This window comes from Rhynchophorus ferrugineus, unplaced genomic scaffold, assembly GCF_030347505.1.
Source record: "Rhynchophorus ferrugineus isolate W39M unplaced genomic scaffold, kcgeb_rfMv2 rfM1, whole genome shotgun sequence".
Classification (NCBI taxonomy): Eukaryota; Metazoa; Arthropoda; class Insecta; order Coleoptera; family Curculionidae; genus Rhynchophorus; species Rhynchophorus ferrugineus.
This window is the reverse complement of record NW_027472580.1, coordinates 30,012,217-30,030,975: the sequence shown is the minus strand read 5'-3', so window position 1 is coordinate 30,030,975 and position 18,759 is coordinate 30,012,217. Positions and strand designations below refer to the sequence as shown.

General features: G+C 33.0%; 1 protein-coding gene and 1 pseudogene across 1 annotated transcript; both read left to right on the top strand.

Moving 5' to 3' along the window:
* The first annotated feature begins 2,862 nt into the window (after positions 1–2,862).
* Positions 2,863–4,059, top strand: LOC143193663 (acyl-CoA Delta-9 desaturase pseudogene; annotated as a pseudogene).
* A 5,707-nt stretch (positions 4,060–9,766) lies between these two features.
* LOC143206655 (acyl-CoA Delta-9 desaturase-like) lies at positions 9,767–15,604 on the top strand. The gene is made up of 5 exons (XM_076419297.1): positions 9,767–9,898; positions 11,196–11,434; positions 13,423–13,553; positions 14,729–15,117; positions 15,177–15,604. Exons 2-5 carry the CDS (start codon positions 11,218–11,220, stop codon positions 15,493–15,495), a joined length of 1,056 nt encoding a protein of 351 aa, XP_076275412.1. The 5' UTR covers positions 9,767–9,898; positions 11,196–11,217; the 3' UTR covers positions 15,496–15,604.
* Positions 15,605–18,759: the final 3,155 nt, after the last annotated feature.

Genomic DNA, 18,759 nt, shown 5'->3' with positions numbered 1-18,759 from the left:
GATAAGCAGATAAAGCAGATAACGTTGTAAACAAACAATATATTACGATTTATTTTAAATGAAAAACATCAGGTAAGACATGGAAATATTGAAAATGGAACCTGCCCAATATGAGCCAATAGCTGGTTGAAAACTATCGCTTTCAATAATTTTTATTCTTTGTTATATGCGGTCGTTTCTTTGTAATTTCGGCCTTCAAACGCTCTAGTAACGCTATATAATATTCGCTGTTAATGATATTTCCCTTCTCAAGATAGTCAATGAATATTACACCACGCACAATCCAAAATACTGAGGCTTTGGACGTGATTCACCAGTTGTTGTCCACTCAGATGACGATGATGATGAGACTCAGAGCTTTTTCATAATCAAATGCTCATGCAATATAAAACCAACATGTTATTTTGATATATTTACTATGCTAGCTAACTCACGCAATTTTTCCAATTCTTTCAACGACTTTCTGGATTTTTTACATGCTTTCCGTCGTTACCACCTCATTTGGACGTCCGCTGTGTTCTGCATCATCGGCGCCTCTACGATCACGTTTAAAGTCAACAAACCAACGTTTTATTGTTGTTTCTGATGAAATGGAGTCCTTATAACACTTGTCAAGCCATTGCTTAGACATTTTCCCATCAAGAAGCAGTGTAAAATTAAAACACGAAATTGTTTTTTAATCAATATACTCACAATAACTCACAAACTTGTGAGTAAAACATCATGAAATTTTAACAACTTTCTTTTGAAGGTTAGTACTGGCTGAAAAAGCGGTGAAAACAATATAACTAGCCCAATAATATCCCGGGACTTCACATTTTCCGGGACATTTCAGTGTTAAATATGGGGATAAATGATAACTAAGATAATTTCCTCTTGACTGGTTCTGATTCGATCTGTAAGTTTTGTTTTTACATTACTCGAGGATACTGTAGTGCTACTTGCGGCTCACATCGTACAGTCACATAACATTTGGTGCTGCCCACACATTTGGTCCTACACAGACGTCACTTTGCTGTAGGTTTCGAAATGTTCAGCAACAGCTAACAAGAGCATTAAGCAAGAGATAAATATCTAATTAGCTACCAAACTAACATCGTTCTTTCGACACGGTCTGACCATGTAACCTAAAACAGGGAAAAGAGTTATGGAAAATGATGGAAAATATATTAACTAATATATACTGTATGCATTTTTTACTTTTTGACTTTTGTACCAAGGAATAACCTAGTATTAGTAAAATGCTATAATAGTATTCAGCAACCAACGTCATAATTGGAATATACGATAACATTAGATATACAAGGGTAAAACATGGACTGAAAACATGTTTAGAAATCAAATCTGTAATTCTAAACATTATTTATTATTCTATAAAAAAGTATTAAATTAAACCTTTAACACTCATCGTTCAAAGACAGTAAAATATATTCGTCAAAGGTCAAGTTATACATTAAACTCAATAATATAGTCAATTATACTCAATAATATATATATAATATATTTTATATATATATATATATATATATATATATATATATATATAACGGGTCAATTGAAAAATCCCCGGCCTACCATAGTAAAAGACATTTTTTTGGAAATTTTTTTTTTATTCAAAATAATTCCCTTCAGGGGTGATACACTTATTATAGCGACCCTCCAACTTTTCGATAGCACTTTTATAGTGCGATTTGTCCTTTGCTTCAAAATAGGCCTCACTTTCGCCCACCATCTCTTCATTCGACGAAAATTGTTTTCCAGCAAGCATTCTTTTGAGATCTGAGAACAGGAAATAGCCGCTGGGGGGCAGATCTGGAGAATACGGCAGGTGAGAAAGCAATTCAAAGCCCATTCCATAGATTTTTGTCATCGTTTCCTTGTGATACAGTGCATTGTCTTGGTAAAGCAACACTTTCTTTTTCTTAAAATGCGGCCGTTTTTCGGCGATTTCGTTCTTCAAATCGCCCAATAACGCTATGAATTAATCGCTGTTGATGGTCCTTCCTTTTCAAGGTAGTCAATGAAAATTATTCCATGCGCATCCCAAAATACAGACGCCATAACCTTGCCAGCCGACTGTTGCGTTTTCCCGCGCTTTGGAGCGAGATCATCGTGTGCAGTCCATTCGGATGATTGTCGATTGGACTTCGGAGTGAAATGATGGAACCATGGTTCATCCATTGTCACATATCGATGCAGAAACTCAGATTTATTACGCTTGATCATTTTAAAACACTGCTCCGAATCATCAACTCCTCGTTGTTTTACGTTAAAAATGAGCTGGCGCGGCATCCACTTTGCACAGAGCTTTCTCATACCCAAATATTCGCTAATGATATGATATACACGTTCAGTTGATATCATTAAAGTGTCTGCTATTTCATACAATTTCAATGTACGGTCATTCAAAATCATTTTGTGGATTTTTTTTATGTTTTCGTCGGTAACAACCTCCTTTGAGCGTCCATTGCGTTCACCGTCTTCGATGCTCATTTCACCACGTTTAAACTTAGTATATCAATCCTTTATGGTTAATTTTCCTGGGACAGTATCCGGAAACTCGACATCTATCCAAATGTTTGCTTCAACTGTATTTTTTCCCTTCAAAAGCAATATTTTATCAGCACGAGAAATTTCTTTTTATCCATTTTTTTCACAATAATAAAAGTTGTTTCACTCAAAATGCTATAATTCACAAACTAATGATCCAACAGCTGTCAAATTTATATGCGCATCTTTTCTGACTCTCAAATTGGGCAGATTTGAAATATGAGCGTGTTTCCATAAAAAATGTAAAATTCAGAACATTTGCACCCGATTACCAATTGCAGGGAAAATTAGTAAAATATATTTAATTTACACCATAAATATTCAGATACTGAGGCTGATCCTGATGACGCTAAGAGAGGTTTCTATTTCTCTCATGTTGGTTGGCAATTGTGTAAGAAACATCTCGGGGTCAAGAGCAAAGGAAAATTGTTGGATATATCAGATTTGTATGCTGATCTGATTGTATACTTCCAACATAAATATTACATGATTCTGATGCCTTTAATTTGCTTTATTTTGTCCACTTATTTTCCAATAGTTTTGTGGAATGAAACATTTCGTAATTCATTTTGCCTGAATATTTTTCGATATGTATGTAGCCTCAACTTCGCCTGGTCGCTAAATTCAGTAACTTATATGTGGGTACTAATGCTCAACTAATGTAGCGTAAATAATTAAATATTGTCAGTTTTAATTTCAGATCTATTTTCACTGCCGAAAATAAGATAATATCTATTATTACGATGGACGAAGGTTGCCATAATTACCATCACGGTTTTCCATAGGATTATAAAACTAGCGAACTTGCTAAATATTCTACTAATTTGTCCACACTCATCATAGACGCTTTTGAAAAAATCGGATGGGCTTATGACTTGAAAACGTTGGCTGTTGAAATGGTTCAGAAACCCATACAAGAACTGGAGACGGCTCTCACAAAATTTTTGGCATAATATATTGCCTTGCTTCATTTGTTCATATAGGAACATTATTCCTTACGTTAGGCATACTGAAAATGACGTCCAAAATAAATAAATAATAAAAGCAACAGAGAAAAAAAGTGAGCCAATCAGATCCCGTCGCGGCTCTTAGCATAGCGATTAAAACAAGTAATAAGTTAAAAGTAGCGTCATCTAGATGTTGGACGTCGCGAAACATTTCGCCAAAATTTCCTGTAAAGTTAAATCTCTATTTTTCTATGGACTTAATTATATACACGATTATTCGATTATAGTGAATCTTCAGTCTCAAAAGTGTTGTGTATTCAGTGATGGGCTTATGACTTGAAAACGTTGGCTGTTGAAATGGTTCAGAAACCCATACAAAGAACTGGAGACGGCTCTCACAATGTATGGGGATGCGTTAATAAAACCAAGCCCTAAGAATTTACGAGAAGGCCAGAATTATCCATCGAAAAATAACGTATATCAAATGTTTCAAAAAAGCTATCCTGATTTCTGCAATATTTTTAAAAATAGTTAATGTCACATATTAATTTTCTTAATAAATAAATATTTCCTCATACACTTATTAATTAAATCCACAAAATGATTAGGTATGATGCTTGAAACTACGATAAGTTCAAAAATAAAAAAGAACAAATTGATTTTATTGTTATGGACTTATAGGTATTCTGATCAATTTTTCACTTTAAATTACTAATATCTCCATCAAACAGACAAAAGAACAAACCGACAAATGGTAGAATCGTCAACAAGTATTCGACAGTTTAAAAAAAATTAACAATTTAGTAATTGAATTGGACAGTGATTCTGATAGTAAAAGGGAGCGAAAATTTTTCGTTGTCTGCTTATGGCGCAATGCTGACAATTACCAACACATATTCATAAGAGCACAAACTTCTAAAAGTGAATATGTAGTTAATATAGGAGAACTGCATAAATTTTCATTACAGTTTGAGGAATTTGTGTGCACATATATTTGTGTAATTCTTCAGAATATACATGAGCATTCGGTTTGAATTTAGTATGAAAGAATTAATTCTGACTGAAGAATGCAGTGATTGAATCTAATTTTATGAAGGAAAATGTTCATAGAGAGTAAGAGAAGAAACTAATTCTTACGCTTATATCAAAATTACGTGACAACTAAACGTAAATAAGTAGATATGCTTTATAATGAAATTAAAATATATTAGTTGGATATACATTTGTTAATTAAGTAGATTAGGCCTCCAGATGTTAATCACTAGAAAAATCACCTAAAAAATCGCACATAGAACTATGTGGTGTGGAAATGAGTGTAATGTAAATATAAAATATAACTCTAGCCTGTAAACTATGGCTGTTTAATTAACTGTAATTTAAGACTTTCGATAATGTATGCATTGGATGTACTATAATGCTAAAATAAATTATATTTTACATTATTTTGTTTCAGTATTGTATGTGCATTAGTATATTATAATGTCAATCAAAATAAACCAAAACCTAAATTTGATGCTGTAACATTGCGATGTTATGACCACAGAATATTAAATTGAGGTTTATCTTAAATAGGCAATATCATTGAGACCGCTTTTTTGACTGTTTCGTTTGAATTGTACTACGAAGGCATTTGATTAACTCACTTTTATAACGCGATTGTTTGTTTCAGTTTGTTTATGACAACATTTTTGTGTGCCTGACATGGAGCACGTTCAGCATTTTGTGATTTAATCATAGTTACTCTATGAGAGAGAAAACTCAATAGGGGTTTCTGGAGAAAAGTTTTTGTAGGAATGTCCGTCGGGTCGGTCAGTCGGTCGAAATCTGTGGCTCCTGATGCGATTCTTTGTCCGAACACTCACTGCTATTTTTGGAAGGAATTTGCACGACAACTAAAAACAATGGTTTAATAAAACTTGTTTATTTTAACATTGAATGATACATGTGGCTGACGGGATAATTGACAGGATGTTAGGTTAGGTAAAGGAAGTACGGTAGCGCTGTGGAAGTGGTACTGTTACAAGGGGGTAGAGAAAAGAAAAGAGAGCGAGACGTCGTCGTGATGGTCTTTTATATCCTGGAACTGCATGGTACCAATCCACCGGCGTTGCCAACCTTTGAACTTGTTGTAGGTGAATACGTTGTGGCCTAAAGGGCCGAGGCGGTCGCCACACTTTTCTTTGCTCAATATACAGATGGGGTTATATTGTCCATTCTAGTAATTTCATTGGTCAATTTAAATCTTCATTAGAGCCACCTGTAAGAGAAGCATTTTGCTGACTAATAATGCTAATAAATGAAATAAATATAATCTCTAAAAAGAAACCAATAACAATTCGAAATTATTTCTTCTGCCTTTTCCCTTTTCCATATTTGTTTAGTATCATCAATTTAATACGATCTATTAGAGTTCTGTCTTTTTATTTTCTTATACTGAAAGCAAACTATGGGTCTTTCCCTATTAAAATACTGTTTGCCTATTTTATTCAAAAGTATAGGGTGAACTTTATTTTTAATACTCTATCTGGACGATCATTATGTAGTGTACAATTAAAAGGTTTAAATTTACATTTTTTTAAAAACATTTGACAAAAATGTTACATACATTATCGACGTGGCAATATCGTACGATAAAATAAAACAAAGACCTACTTAAAGTATAGTAGAAAAATTTATGGCATAATATATTGCCTTGCTTCATTTGTTCATATAGGAACATTATTCCTTACGTTAGGCATACTGAAAATGACGTCCAAAATAAATAAATAATAAAAGCAACAGAGAAAAAAAGTGAGCCAATCAGATCCCGTCGCGGCTCTTAGCATAGCAATTAAAACAAGTAATAAGTTAAAAGTAGCGACATCTAGATGTTGGACGTCGCGAAACATTTCGCCAAAATTTCCTGTAAAGGTAAATCTCTATTTTTCTATGGACTTAATTATAAACACGATTATTCGATTATAGTGAATCTTCAGTCTCAAAAGTGCTGTGTATTCAGTGTCTATACGGAAATTAAATAGATACCTCGCTTTCCTCGAAAAAAAAATGTGTGTATGTGAGAGAGCATTGTTTTTAACTAGTACGTAAACAATTATTTATATAGAGCATTTGTATTCATATGTATATGCATATTGATTTTAGAGGAGTACAACAGAAGAAATGAAGAAATATTATCCATAGTTTAAATCTAAAATGTCACGATGACAAAATTAGATTGATAAAAGCCATTAAATATGTATGGAACCAAATTTTGTTGCCCTTTAAAAAGTTGTTTGTAAAGTACTATTAATTAAAAACTTAATTATTTTGTGGGGGTTTATTTACTTAAACAAATGTATATTGGTTAAGGTACTTATAATTAATATTTTGGCTTTAGGCTACTTGATCGAGAGAGGTGGGATTTTTTTAGATCTTCGCATTTAGGTAGAAAAAATTATTCTTCAACAATAAAAGTATATATTAATACATAATAAAATAATACAATTCGTGGACCAACATGTTGAGACTAATTTTTATAGATAAGATAGAATCTCATGATTGTTGCTGTTCTTTACCGTATTACTTTTTGGTTATTATAAATTGAATAAATATTATTCATCCCACAATTTTCAAAATAACATTGTAGAAATAATTATAATTTACCTCAAAATACGTTTGTGTTGAAGAAGTAAATAAAATATCAACAAGCACAGTAAATATATCTACAGGCTGAAATTTGTATAAATGTGTTTATTTGTTATTCGGAATTGTTTGGGTTAATTTGTAAATCCAATAAATGTCCAATAGTCTATGGGCTATTTCAATGAGTATGCATTACATTTACTGTTTGGTGCGGAATCTAGTCCACAAAATATTTTCGTTCTTTCAAGTTGAAATTTTGTGACATCTTCGTGACCGGTCATATGTTTTTCTAATTTTGTGTAATAATTTTTAATACTGGAGATCTGATGAAGTTTAATTTTACGATATCCGAATCCGAATTCCGACAATTATCCTTCTCGATAAACATACGTACTTGGAGTTGATTTGTATACTCACATTCCAGACTATCCAATTCGCATCTACCCACACGGAACCAGAAGGGGTAGAATTCTATCCTCCCATGCCTGATCACTATAGAACGATCATTAACATCCTGAACGGCTGCAAATACGGTTATCCGAGTTTTTGTTAAAAGCCCAGCTATTATTAAAGACGTTCTTGAGAAATCACTGGAAAGCAAAGAAAGAAAAACCAATTGCCATCATACAAATGGTCGTACACCGCGAAGAGCACAGTATCTTCGCAGCTGACCGTCTCATGCATGAGGTTGTGAAAATTAAAGCCCAATGCAATAATGGCAGTTTCGTCCAATGCTTCAACTGCCAAATCTTTGGCCACTCACGCCAATGTCCTAAAGACAGAAATTCCCCACCAAAATGCGCCAACTGCAGTGAACCTCATACTGCTCGGGATGCAGATGCCGACCAATCCCGAAAGCATCCAAACCAAAAAGATCGATCCCTCGTCCCACCCACGTGTGGAGAACTCGGGATAACAATCTACTAGCTGCTCCTTCCGCAACATCACAGACCCGATCTCCGCTGGTGAAATTCACGAAGCTTGCTTAACTCTTCTAATACTCTAATATAGAGCTTGCCAACATCATAATCTCCATCATTAAAAAAGGTTAAAGAAAGAAAGCCAAGTCCAATCCATTTGACTAGAAACCCATCAGCCTGATTAGTTCACTTCACTTGCCGAAAAAGCGATATTGTACGCTTTAAACAGTTTCACAGACGTACACTACAAAATCTTGAACGATCAATTCGGTTTCCGTGCCTTCACCAAGGTGCTCGCGTCGCAGCAATAACACATCAGTCATTAAAAAAAGGTCGAAAAACTGAAGTTATATTTTTAGATGTTTCCAAAGCTTTCGATCAAGTATGGCACAACTATACGAATGACCTAATCTCCCTAATAGATTCATATTTGGACGGTAGGTTCTTTCAAGTGAGGATCGGTGACGCAGTCTCCTCTCGAAAACAGATTTCCACAGGAGTCCCGCAAGGTCCTCCACTAGCCCCTGCCCTCTTCAACCTTTACATGGCTGATTTTCAACTCCACAAACATTCCCACACAGCATTTTATGAAGGTGATACAGCCTTCTTCAGAACCGGTTACAGTCCCGACGCTATTCGCGACAGACTTCAAATCCAACTGAATCAGGCTATTGAGTGGTACAAATTCTGGCGGCTGCAGATAAACCCGAGAAAAACTCAGGCTATTCTGATTCACCGCAAGAAGGAGTTCCGCGCTTATCACCTCCAAATCGATAAAGTCCCTATCCCCTGGCTCCAGAAAGTAACAGATCATACCTCGTCTCCAGACCGCAGTTCTAATGGTCAGTCAAAATCCAGCACGCCATCTGCAAAGGCAATGGCATGTATAGTCTACTCTTCCTGCTCCTTTGCAGACAAACTAAACTCCCAATCCCCCAGAAAGAGACTCTGTATAAAATGCTAGTCCGTTCCATCTATGGTGTGATTCCAATACAGGTGTGGTTTAGGTATGTATCGGAGAGACAACTTGAACTACTCCAGGTGTTCCAATTCAAAAAGTCTGGGCATTACTCAATGCCACATGGTCGATATGAGGAATGAATACTCACTATCCCGAACCCAAAGCGACATCAGCATAAGACCGTTTGGTTTTAGCTGGTCATCTTGAAACAAAAAAAGTCTCTCTCTCTCTCTCTCTCTCTCTTTCTCTACCCCTTGTAACAGTACTACTTCCATAGCGCTTCCATACTTTCTTTAGCTCACCTAATATCCTGTCCATTGTCCCGTCGAACACATAAACAGTCTTACATTCCGGCCGAGCAGACAAACATTCCTACAACTATGAATTTTAATATGTTAAGTTGGCCGTAGGTTAAATAGATTGCTATTTTACCTAGATTTGTTTTCATTTTCTTAATAAAATCAGCTTACAATACCATAAGCAGACCCTTTCGGCGATATTTTTCTAAATATTTTGATAAATAAACTTAATCTTAAACATAAACGCGTACGTTTTCAAATATGGATTTTTTCGAGGACAACGGCACGGTTGCAAGCTGTATATAAGGTTAAATAGGCTGCTATTTAATTTTTTTATTTAATTAATAAAATAAGCTCATGGCCCTATTTTCTAAATTTTTCATATATAAACTTATATGGATTTTTTTTTTCGAAAACAATTACTAATATTTTATTAATGATTTTCCCATTAGCAGTTGTTTTTCTAGCCTTCGCTATATTTTGTTTTCATTTTAATACATTGAAACATGAAATTTGCATTTACATTTACATAAAAATATATTTTCAGGTTTATAAATTAATTGCATTTTTGTGGTGATATCAGTAGTTATACAATCATAGGTAAGTTCTAATAAATTATAAGTTGATAAATATAATAATTAGTTAAAGTCCTCATATCACACAAAATTAACAGAACAAATCACATACAAATGTCTTAAAAATGTTCACATCTATTCAGAGTTTATATTATACATTGAGTATTTCAGTTTTATATTAATCCTTTAAAATTAATTAACAAATTATATATAGTATATATATATATATATACATATATACATATATTATATTGAAACTTCTATTGAAAGCATCTTATTGTCCCAGACCAATACTCAAAAAGTTTAGTCATATACTACTTTATATTATTATTATTTATTATTTACAAAAATTTTGTTGCTACATTTACTGATGACACTACAATCTTAGCCATTAGAGTTAACTACACTGCATCACCTGAAAAGATATAAACATGTATTGGTGAAGCCGGCTTGGTGGCGCAGTGGTAAAGGCGATGGGTCCTCCTACTGTTGCGATAGCCGCGAGTTCCAATCCTGCTGGGGCATGGTCCTAAATTTATGTTTATGATTGTTTAATATTTGTGAATATTCTAGGCAAGAATTTTAAATCCGACAAGGAAAATGATCCCAGTCACGCCAGTAACCAGGCTGGGTAAGACCGGATGTCTTCTGGGATGATTTCTAAAGTTGGTCACTCGCCAGTTGGTAGGCTTAATGCTGAGGACCGTGGTTCGGAGCCCACGTTAAACTTTAGGCCCACTCCAGATAAACCCATAGTTGGTAAAAGGAGACTTTAAAATATATATTTAGAAAAAAAGTATTGGTGAAATACAAAGCTGGTCAGAATGGAATTGACAAATAATTGTAATAATTAATAATAATTTGCATATAATATGCATATTTACATATAATATAATATATAATGCATAATAATAATTTCAATAGAAGTGTTTGAAAAGTTCAAATTAAAATCCGACAAGGAAATGCAATATTTTCATTTTTCTTTCACTGAAATAAAACAGTTATGCTATTTATGGACAATAGAAGACGTTATTGAATCTACTAGTGTTCTCCGAATTATAATCTGTTGCTTAGTCACGTAACTTAAATATTATCATACAAAACATTAAAGAAAGAAAAAAGAAAATAGTCGAAAAACCGAAAAATTTCTGGGGTCAAAGTTACATTATTTTTAACTCAAAATTAGTTATTTTTCTGTTGAGCAGTATAATTAATGAGCCAGCAATATTTGGAAAACACACAAATTGAAAAATCAATACGGTTATAAATATTTTTGACAGATATACTTGATATGAAAATATTTAATATGCTTTTTGTTTCAGAAAGTTCACATAGAATATAATCATGGCTTCTAATGCGATTCTAATGCCTACTGGTGTTTTAAGTGAGAATGATGATGAAATATGCTCTACTGTCTCACACGCGGAAGAAAATTCATCGCAACAGAGAAAAATTGAAGTGGTTTGGACAAATGTCACGATTTATATTTTCCTTCTTCTAACTGCACTATATGGATTGGTTTTGATATTTACCTCAGCTAAATTATATACAACAATTTATGGTAAATAATAACAATATTTAACATTCTACGTGTCTAATGTAAAATATAAAAATTAACAATAATTTAATATCTGAATCAATATCACTTAATATTTGTTTTAAAAGTGTTTTTATATGTTCTTATAATACATAATTACAATATTTATCAATGTATTATGGGTCTGGGTATATCCACAATCTAGCGGGAACTAAATATGGCTTTGGAAATACACTGGACGTTGAAAAAATCGTCCTTTAATTAACTAAGTAGTATTTTTTCTTCGTTGGAAGCAATTTTTTATAACAGAACTTTTTTAAATATGAAAATAACTCTAAATCAGAAAAATTATTTGGCGTATAAACTGTGCATCTTAATCAATAGAAAAAAATGATAGAGAAGAAGAATATTCTATATACCGGGTATTTTTCATGAATTCTCATGCTAATTCTATTTTGCTTTCTATTTTATTAATCCGCATTTAGTTCACGAACAAAATTTCTTTTGCGTTCTAAAACATTCATGCCAATTATAATACGTTATTGTTAAAACTTATTCTCGGCTAATTTCCGAACATTCATTTCAAGATGTCGATTTTCATCACTTCTTAGCATCTTATTTTGATTTAGACCTATAGCGGTGGTTTATGCATAGTGATAACATGATTTATTTTTAATATTATATCTAAAGTAGCATTTCAATATGTTAGTTTGTCCATTGAAGACCTCCCAGAAGCATGTATTTTCTCGACAATATCTGGCAGTTTCGCATAATTTTTATTCATCTCCAAGTTTCATATGAGCACTTTTAAATACATTACCATTTCGGTAGGATTTTCTATACTCTCTAAATTACCTTGCAAGGAACATCGTCATTGTATTATTGAAATATTTAATTTAGAAGTGAAGAATTTATTGAACAAATAAATCTATCAATTTGTATCACTACATAGTATAAAACAAAGTCGCCTTTTCTGTCCCTATATCCCTATGTGCGCTTAAATCTTTAAAACTACGCAACGGATTTTGATGCGGTTTTTTTCAATAGATAGAGTGATTCAAGAGGAAGGTTTATATGTATAATACATGCATAATATACTAAGGCAACATTGCTAATTTTAGAGGTTTCTAACGTGATGTCGTAAATTAACCTATTTTTTTAGGCTTATTTAGCAATTAGCAAAAACGCTGCCTAACCCTACGAGTTAGATCAAATTAATGTACTACAGTATTGTACACCATAAAAAGGTCTACAAAAAAGTCCGCGATGGTATATGTTTATCTTTTAGGGATAACCCACATTAACCATTTTTATTGTTTACTTTTTACGTGAGAAAATGGCTTATTTACGAAGCTATTTTAAGCAATACGGCATTAATCCTTATCGAATTAAATACCTTAAATACAGTGTGCAATTAATATAGATCAATATGGTTCCTTACAGCATGTAAATTAAACAAATATTTTCGGAGATACTACAAATTTAAAATTTGCGTTTAAAAATGTGTAATGTAATAAAAATTGTATGAATTTAGATATTCCAAAGATAGCAGGAAATCTTCATAGTAAGTATAGGGAAGAGGAATTGTTTTACTCCAAATTTAATGCGTGCAGGCCAAGGGCAGTAATGAATGAACCAAAAATACTGGATCGATTTTAATCATGTTTTCATTGAGTGACATAGGCATATATATTTTATGCCCGTGCAAAGTCGGAGCGGGCCGCTATGTTTTTATATACAACGTTCATATTTTTTCTGTAGTGTATTTAATTTAGTATCAGCATTGCACCCGTGAGAAGCCGGGGCGGGTCGCTAGTTATATATAAGTACATATATATTTAGGTTATATACAAATTAATTTTTTATATCTATATATTTATATATTTTATTTATATATATTTTTATAATTATTTTTTATATAAATTATATATTTTTTTATTTAATATTCAATGATTAGATATATTGTTCTTTAAGTTAATCTCAGTCAGATATTTAGACAATTATATTTTTAGCTGTTATTTTATATCATTTATCCGCTTTGGGTATTACTGCTGGGGCTCACCGATTATGGTGTCATAGATCCTATAAAGCTAAGTGGCCTTTAAAAGTCATTCTAATGTTCTGCAACACTTTGGCATATGAGGTTAGTACATTTCAATATTATGTTCATCATCATCAATCCATAACTCGCGCTCAATGAAAGTGCTTATTTCTCAACAGATGTGCCTTATGATTTATTCACGAAATGTAACCACAGTGAGCGAGTATCAGACAATGTTAGTGTTCCTATTTTTCAGATTCTATAATAACTAGAAAGAATAAAAGAATGAAAAACTGGTTAAGAAGAACAAATAGTGGTTGTGTAGGGAAGACCAGTGCATTAAGACAGTTTATTATAGAAACGTATTAACCCAGATATGCCTGACACTATTTTTTTTTTAATTTTTGAAATATTGGAGCAAATTGCATCAATTACACTACGCAAAATTTAAATGAAATTGATTTTTATAGCAAAAAATGGGTGTTCTTTTAAATGTACAGTAGGCAATTGAGCAAATTAAATAATTTTTAAAAACCCAATATGAAAGAGTATTTATTTTTATAAAAAAATTATAATGCCGCTTTTCAATTGGCACATTTTTTTTCTTGTCTGCTTACAAGGTGATCGATTCTGTCAAATTTGGAATCCACATTTTCAATAGGAAGGCCTTGATCTATTTCGGCTGTCTCCAGATGAATTCGTTTGAAGAAGGGACATAGACACTATTCTGCGGAATATTAGAGGGTCGAGTTTCCATTTTCGATTTTTTTGTGTAGCAATCGCACGTTTTATACTGTAAGGTCAAGAACGTGAACAACGATTATGTATTTATTATAAATTTTTATTAGCTCTGGTTGCTCAACATTTACTCGTTTTTTCCTATAGATGTGTGTATCTGAATGCGGTTTGAAACGGCTTGGATATCACGTTCAAAATACTGTTGTCGTTCCAAATTGTTATTATTATGGAACGCTTATTTCTCTATCGAATGTCCCAAGTGTTATTAGACATTATTATTACATTTTACGATGTCTGTACAACAGTGTCTGAATTTAGAAAATTTTCACTCGATTACCAACTGTTGAGAAATTTATTGAAAAATAATTGCGGTAGTAAACGCAAGGTATTAATTGAGAAGCAAATAGTCTTTTCAATCGCCGGCATTAAAATAATGATGATGATGATAAAATATAACAAATCACTTTATTTAATAATACTGGATTAGTAACGAATGAATAATATACCTATATTATATATAATGTGGATTTTCATTTTAGAATTCAATTATTATATGGACTAGAGATCATAGAGTACACCATAAATATTCAGATACTGACGCTGACCCTCATAACGCTAAGAGAGGTTTCTTTTTCTCTCATGTTGGCTGGCTATTGTGTAAGAAACATCCCGAAGTAAAAAACAAAGGCAAATTGTTGGATATATCAGACTTGTTTGCTGATCCGATTGTATACTTCCAACATAAATATTACATGATTCTGATGCCTTTAATTTGCTTTATTTTGCCCACTTATTTCCCAATAATTTTGTGGAATGAAACATTTCGTAATTCGTTTTGTCTAAATATTTTTCGATATGTATGTAGCCTCAACGCCGCCTGGTCGATAAATTCAGTAGCTCATATGTGGGGTAAAAAGCCTTACGATAAGTAAGTAGTGCTCAATTAATGTAGCTTAAATAATTAAATATTGTCTGTTTTAATTTTAGATCTATTTTCCCTGCCGAAAATAAGATAATATCTATTATTACGTTGGGCGAAGGTTGGCATAATTATCACCACGCTTTTCCATGGGATTATAAAACTAGCGAACTTGGTAAATACTCTACCAATTTGTCTACACTCGTCATAGACGCTTTTGCAAAAATTGGATGGGCTTATGACCTGAAAACGGTGTCTGCTGAAATGGTTCAGAAACGCGTACAAAAAACTGGAGATGGCTCTCACAATGTATGGGGATGGGGAGATAAAGACCAGCCCAAAGAAGATTACGAAAAGGCTAGAATTATCCTTCGAAAAATAACGTAAATTAAATGTTTCAAAAAAGTTGTCCTGATTGGTGCAATATTTTTATTGTTGCTTAATATTTCTTGTTATTTTTATTAATAAATAAATAAAGGAATATTTGTTAAAATAAGTTTTACCTCATGCATTTATCAATTAAATCCACAAAATGATTCTATATGATCCTTAAAATTAAGGTAAGTTCAAAAATATCGAAGGCACAAATTGATTATATTATTATGCGCTTATATGTATTCTGATCATTTTTTTACTTTAAATTTGTAATTAAGAAAATTGGTACAAAATATTTTTATGGATATTTTATTTACTATTTGAAAATTTATTTTGTTGCTGAAAATATTGATATATATATATATATATATATATATAGATATATATATATGATAAATTTTGGGCGTTTTCACATCTGCCGGCACGACACCGATATCGGTGGACCCGTAATCACACGTAAACAAATTGAACTCTTTCACACCTCGACTCGATATGTCAGTATCGTGTCGTTGACGGCGGACAGCAATCAGTGATTTTTATTGTGCACAGTGTCGTGTCGGTGTCGTGTCGGTGTCGTGTCGGTGTCGTGTCGGTGTCGTGTCGGTGTCGTGTCGGTGTCGTGTCGGTGTCGTGTCGGTGTCGGTGTCGTGTCGGTGTCGTGTCGGTGTCGTGTCGGTGTCGTGTCGGTGTCGTGTCGGTGTCGTGTCGGTGTCGTGTCGTTGTCGTGTCGGTGTCGTGTCGGTTTCGTGTCGGTGTCGTGTCGGTGTCGTGTCGGTTTCGTGTCGGTGTCGTGTCGGTGTCGTGTCGGTGTCCTGTCGGTGTCGTGTCGGTTTCGTGTCGGTGTCGTGTCGGTGTCGTGTCGGTGTCGTGTCGGTGTCGTGTCGGTGTCGTTTGACCATACAAACTGAAAATATTTTAGGGTGTTGCAGTTGCACTGAACATTAGTATGGAGAGGGTCACTGAAATATCTCAAAAAGTGAAAAATATAATCTTAGATTGACCGAAAAGAGACCGTCCTTATACGAAAGGGGTGACGAATTAAGATCAGCCTGATGTTCAAATATATGAAATGTATAAAAGCAGTGAGTAGTTTTTTCAATATAAAAATTAATATAACTTTTTCAATTTAATACATTTATTTCAGAGGAAAGTGTTAATCTGAAAAATAGCCAAAGAAGAGGGATTGAAGGGATGTAGAGCAGCCTTCCATAGGCTGTTAGGAAATAGGCATTATATGTGATAAAATCTCTTGTTACAAAGATAAAGTATATAAAACTTTATTATTTCAATATGGGTATACATACAACCCAACTCATACAAGATGATAATAAAAATGGTGCTAAAATAGCAAAATTTCGAAAAAACGCAAATGTTAGAATACAAATTGATTAGGTTATATCTAATAGTTTTATATCTAACTATCTAATCTAGTTTTATCAAGAAGGATGTTTACAGATAGTAACAGAACAAACTAAGGAGAAACACAGTGATATCAAAATGACTTTACAAGGAAACACTATACTGAAGGAAATAATGACTAAGCGTAAAAGGCAAATATGATAATGATAATAAGATATATATAGGGGATACGACTATAGGTCGTATAGAAAACAAATCAATGTAAATATAATAAAACACAGCCCTAACCTACAAACTATTATACTCTATAATTAATTCTAGTTTTAAGTCCTTTGATAATATATCCATTAGATGTACTGTAATGTTAAAATAAATTAAATTTTATAACAGTGTTTTTTAATTTAATAATATAATTTTTTATTATTAAGAGTTTAATTATTTTATTTAGATTAGGATTTCGTTGTATGCCGAAATCAAAATGAACCTAAATCTCAAAGTAGATGCGGCAACATTGTAACGTTTTGACGTCATCAATTCAGATGACGTAATTTCAGTGTTTTATTGAATGGAATATATACGTATACTGCGCAGAAATAATATTGTGCTGGTGATACAATTCAATATTCGTCCTTACGATGCGGATATTTGTCCTTGCGACTTGCATCCATTCATTAATACTTTGCATTGTCCATCGATTTTTGTGTGCAAATAACTTCTTTGTATCTTATGTATCTTTTTGATTCCTCTATGCATACTAATTTCTAAATCATGCCAATCAACATAATAACAATTCTCCGATGCCGTCAACTATTTCATCAATACATGGTTAATATGTGCGGCACAATCGAAAGTGACGGATTGCACTACATTAAGTTTAATCAAGCTAAAATTAGTTCTGTGGACTACATTTATTTGCCTGATCAATAACGAAGATAGAACAACTGATATTGACAACATCAATATCGCAAATATTCTTTCATCATCATACAGTGGTAGTCTGCGTCATATACAAGACCGCCACGTCTGTTTATAACATTTACGTGCAATCAAAACTAGGATGGAATTAAATTTGCATTGTTGCCAGATCAAATTCCAATGTAACGCCATGATACTGTAGCGACCTTGAGGTATGTCGAATTTTTCATCGTGGAATAACGGTCTACAAAATACCCAGAAATATAATGGCGGGGTGCCAGCAGCGCCAACTAGAACCCGATAACGAATAGCTAGCAACCCCGAGACGTTTATCTGGGATTTTATTGAAGGGTACTTCGATTCATTCAGTACTCGACTATTGTTTAATTTAGACGTGCCACCATCGACTGCCCAAGCCTCGTCAACAGGTAACTCCGCTGCCATCCGTTTTAACCTTTGTATTTTTCACATTTTTTTATATAGCCAATAAATAACGGTCACATAATGTAAACACCACTGTTTCATTTCGTTTTACCTCTATTCACCGAGCCACATCATTTACTCTAAAATACCATTGAATGTGTGTTCAAACAAAAATTTAAATCGTTTATAAACTTGATTACAGATTACTCGGTATGAAAAATAACGTTTAAGCTGAACAACGTCTTTCGGTTGTATATTTTATGTCTGTTATGATTTATCTTCCTTTCTAAGACTATTCGATACCGTAGACATGACAAAGTTGTACTATTATTGATCTGTTGTTGAAATGGTCAGTAGATTTATATTTCTTTAAAAAAATATTTTATTAGACACGCTTAATAAAATCTCAATGATAAATTAATTTATAGCTGTTTATAATGTATATGTATATATTCACAAGCAAGATGAGTGTGATATAAATACAATAGTAAGTACTTCCGAAATTACAATTAAATTAGATTAACTTGAGCTAATTTTACCAGTAACACTTAAATACATTAAATAAGTTCGTGTGGTTTG

Excerpts from the sequence above, each read along its gene's own strand:
- LOC143206655 (XM_076419297.1), top strand. The coding sequence starts at position 11,218 with ATGGCTTCTAATGCGATTCTAATGCCTACTGGTGTTTTAAGTGAGAAT. Across the intron at positions 11,435-13,422 it reads ATTATATACAACAATTTATG|CTGTTATTTTATATCATTTA; the intron begins GTAAATAATAAC and ends TTATATTTTTAG. Across the intron at positions 15,118-15,176 it reads GGTAAAAAGCCTTACGATAA|ATCTATTTTCCCTGCCGAAA; the intron begins GTAAGTAGTGCT and ends TTTTAATTTTAG.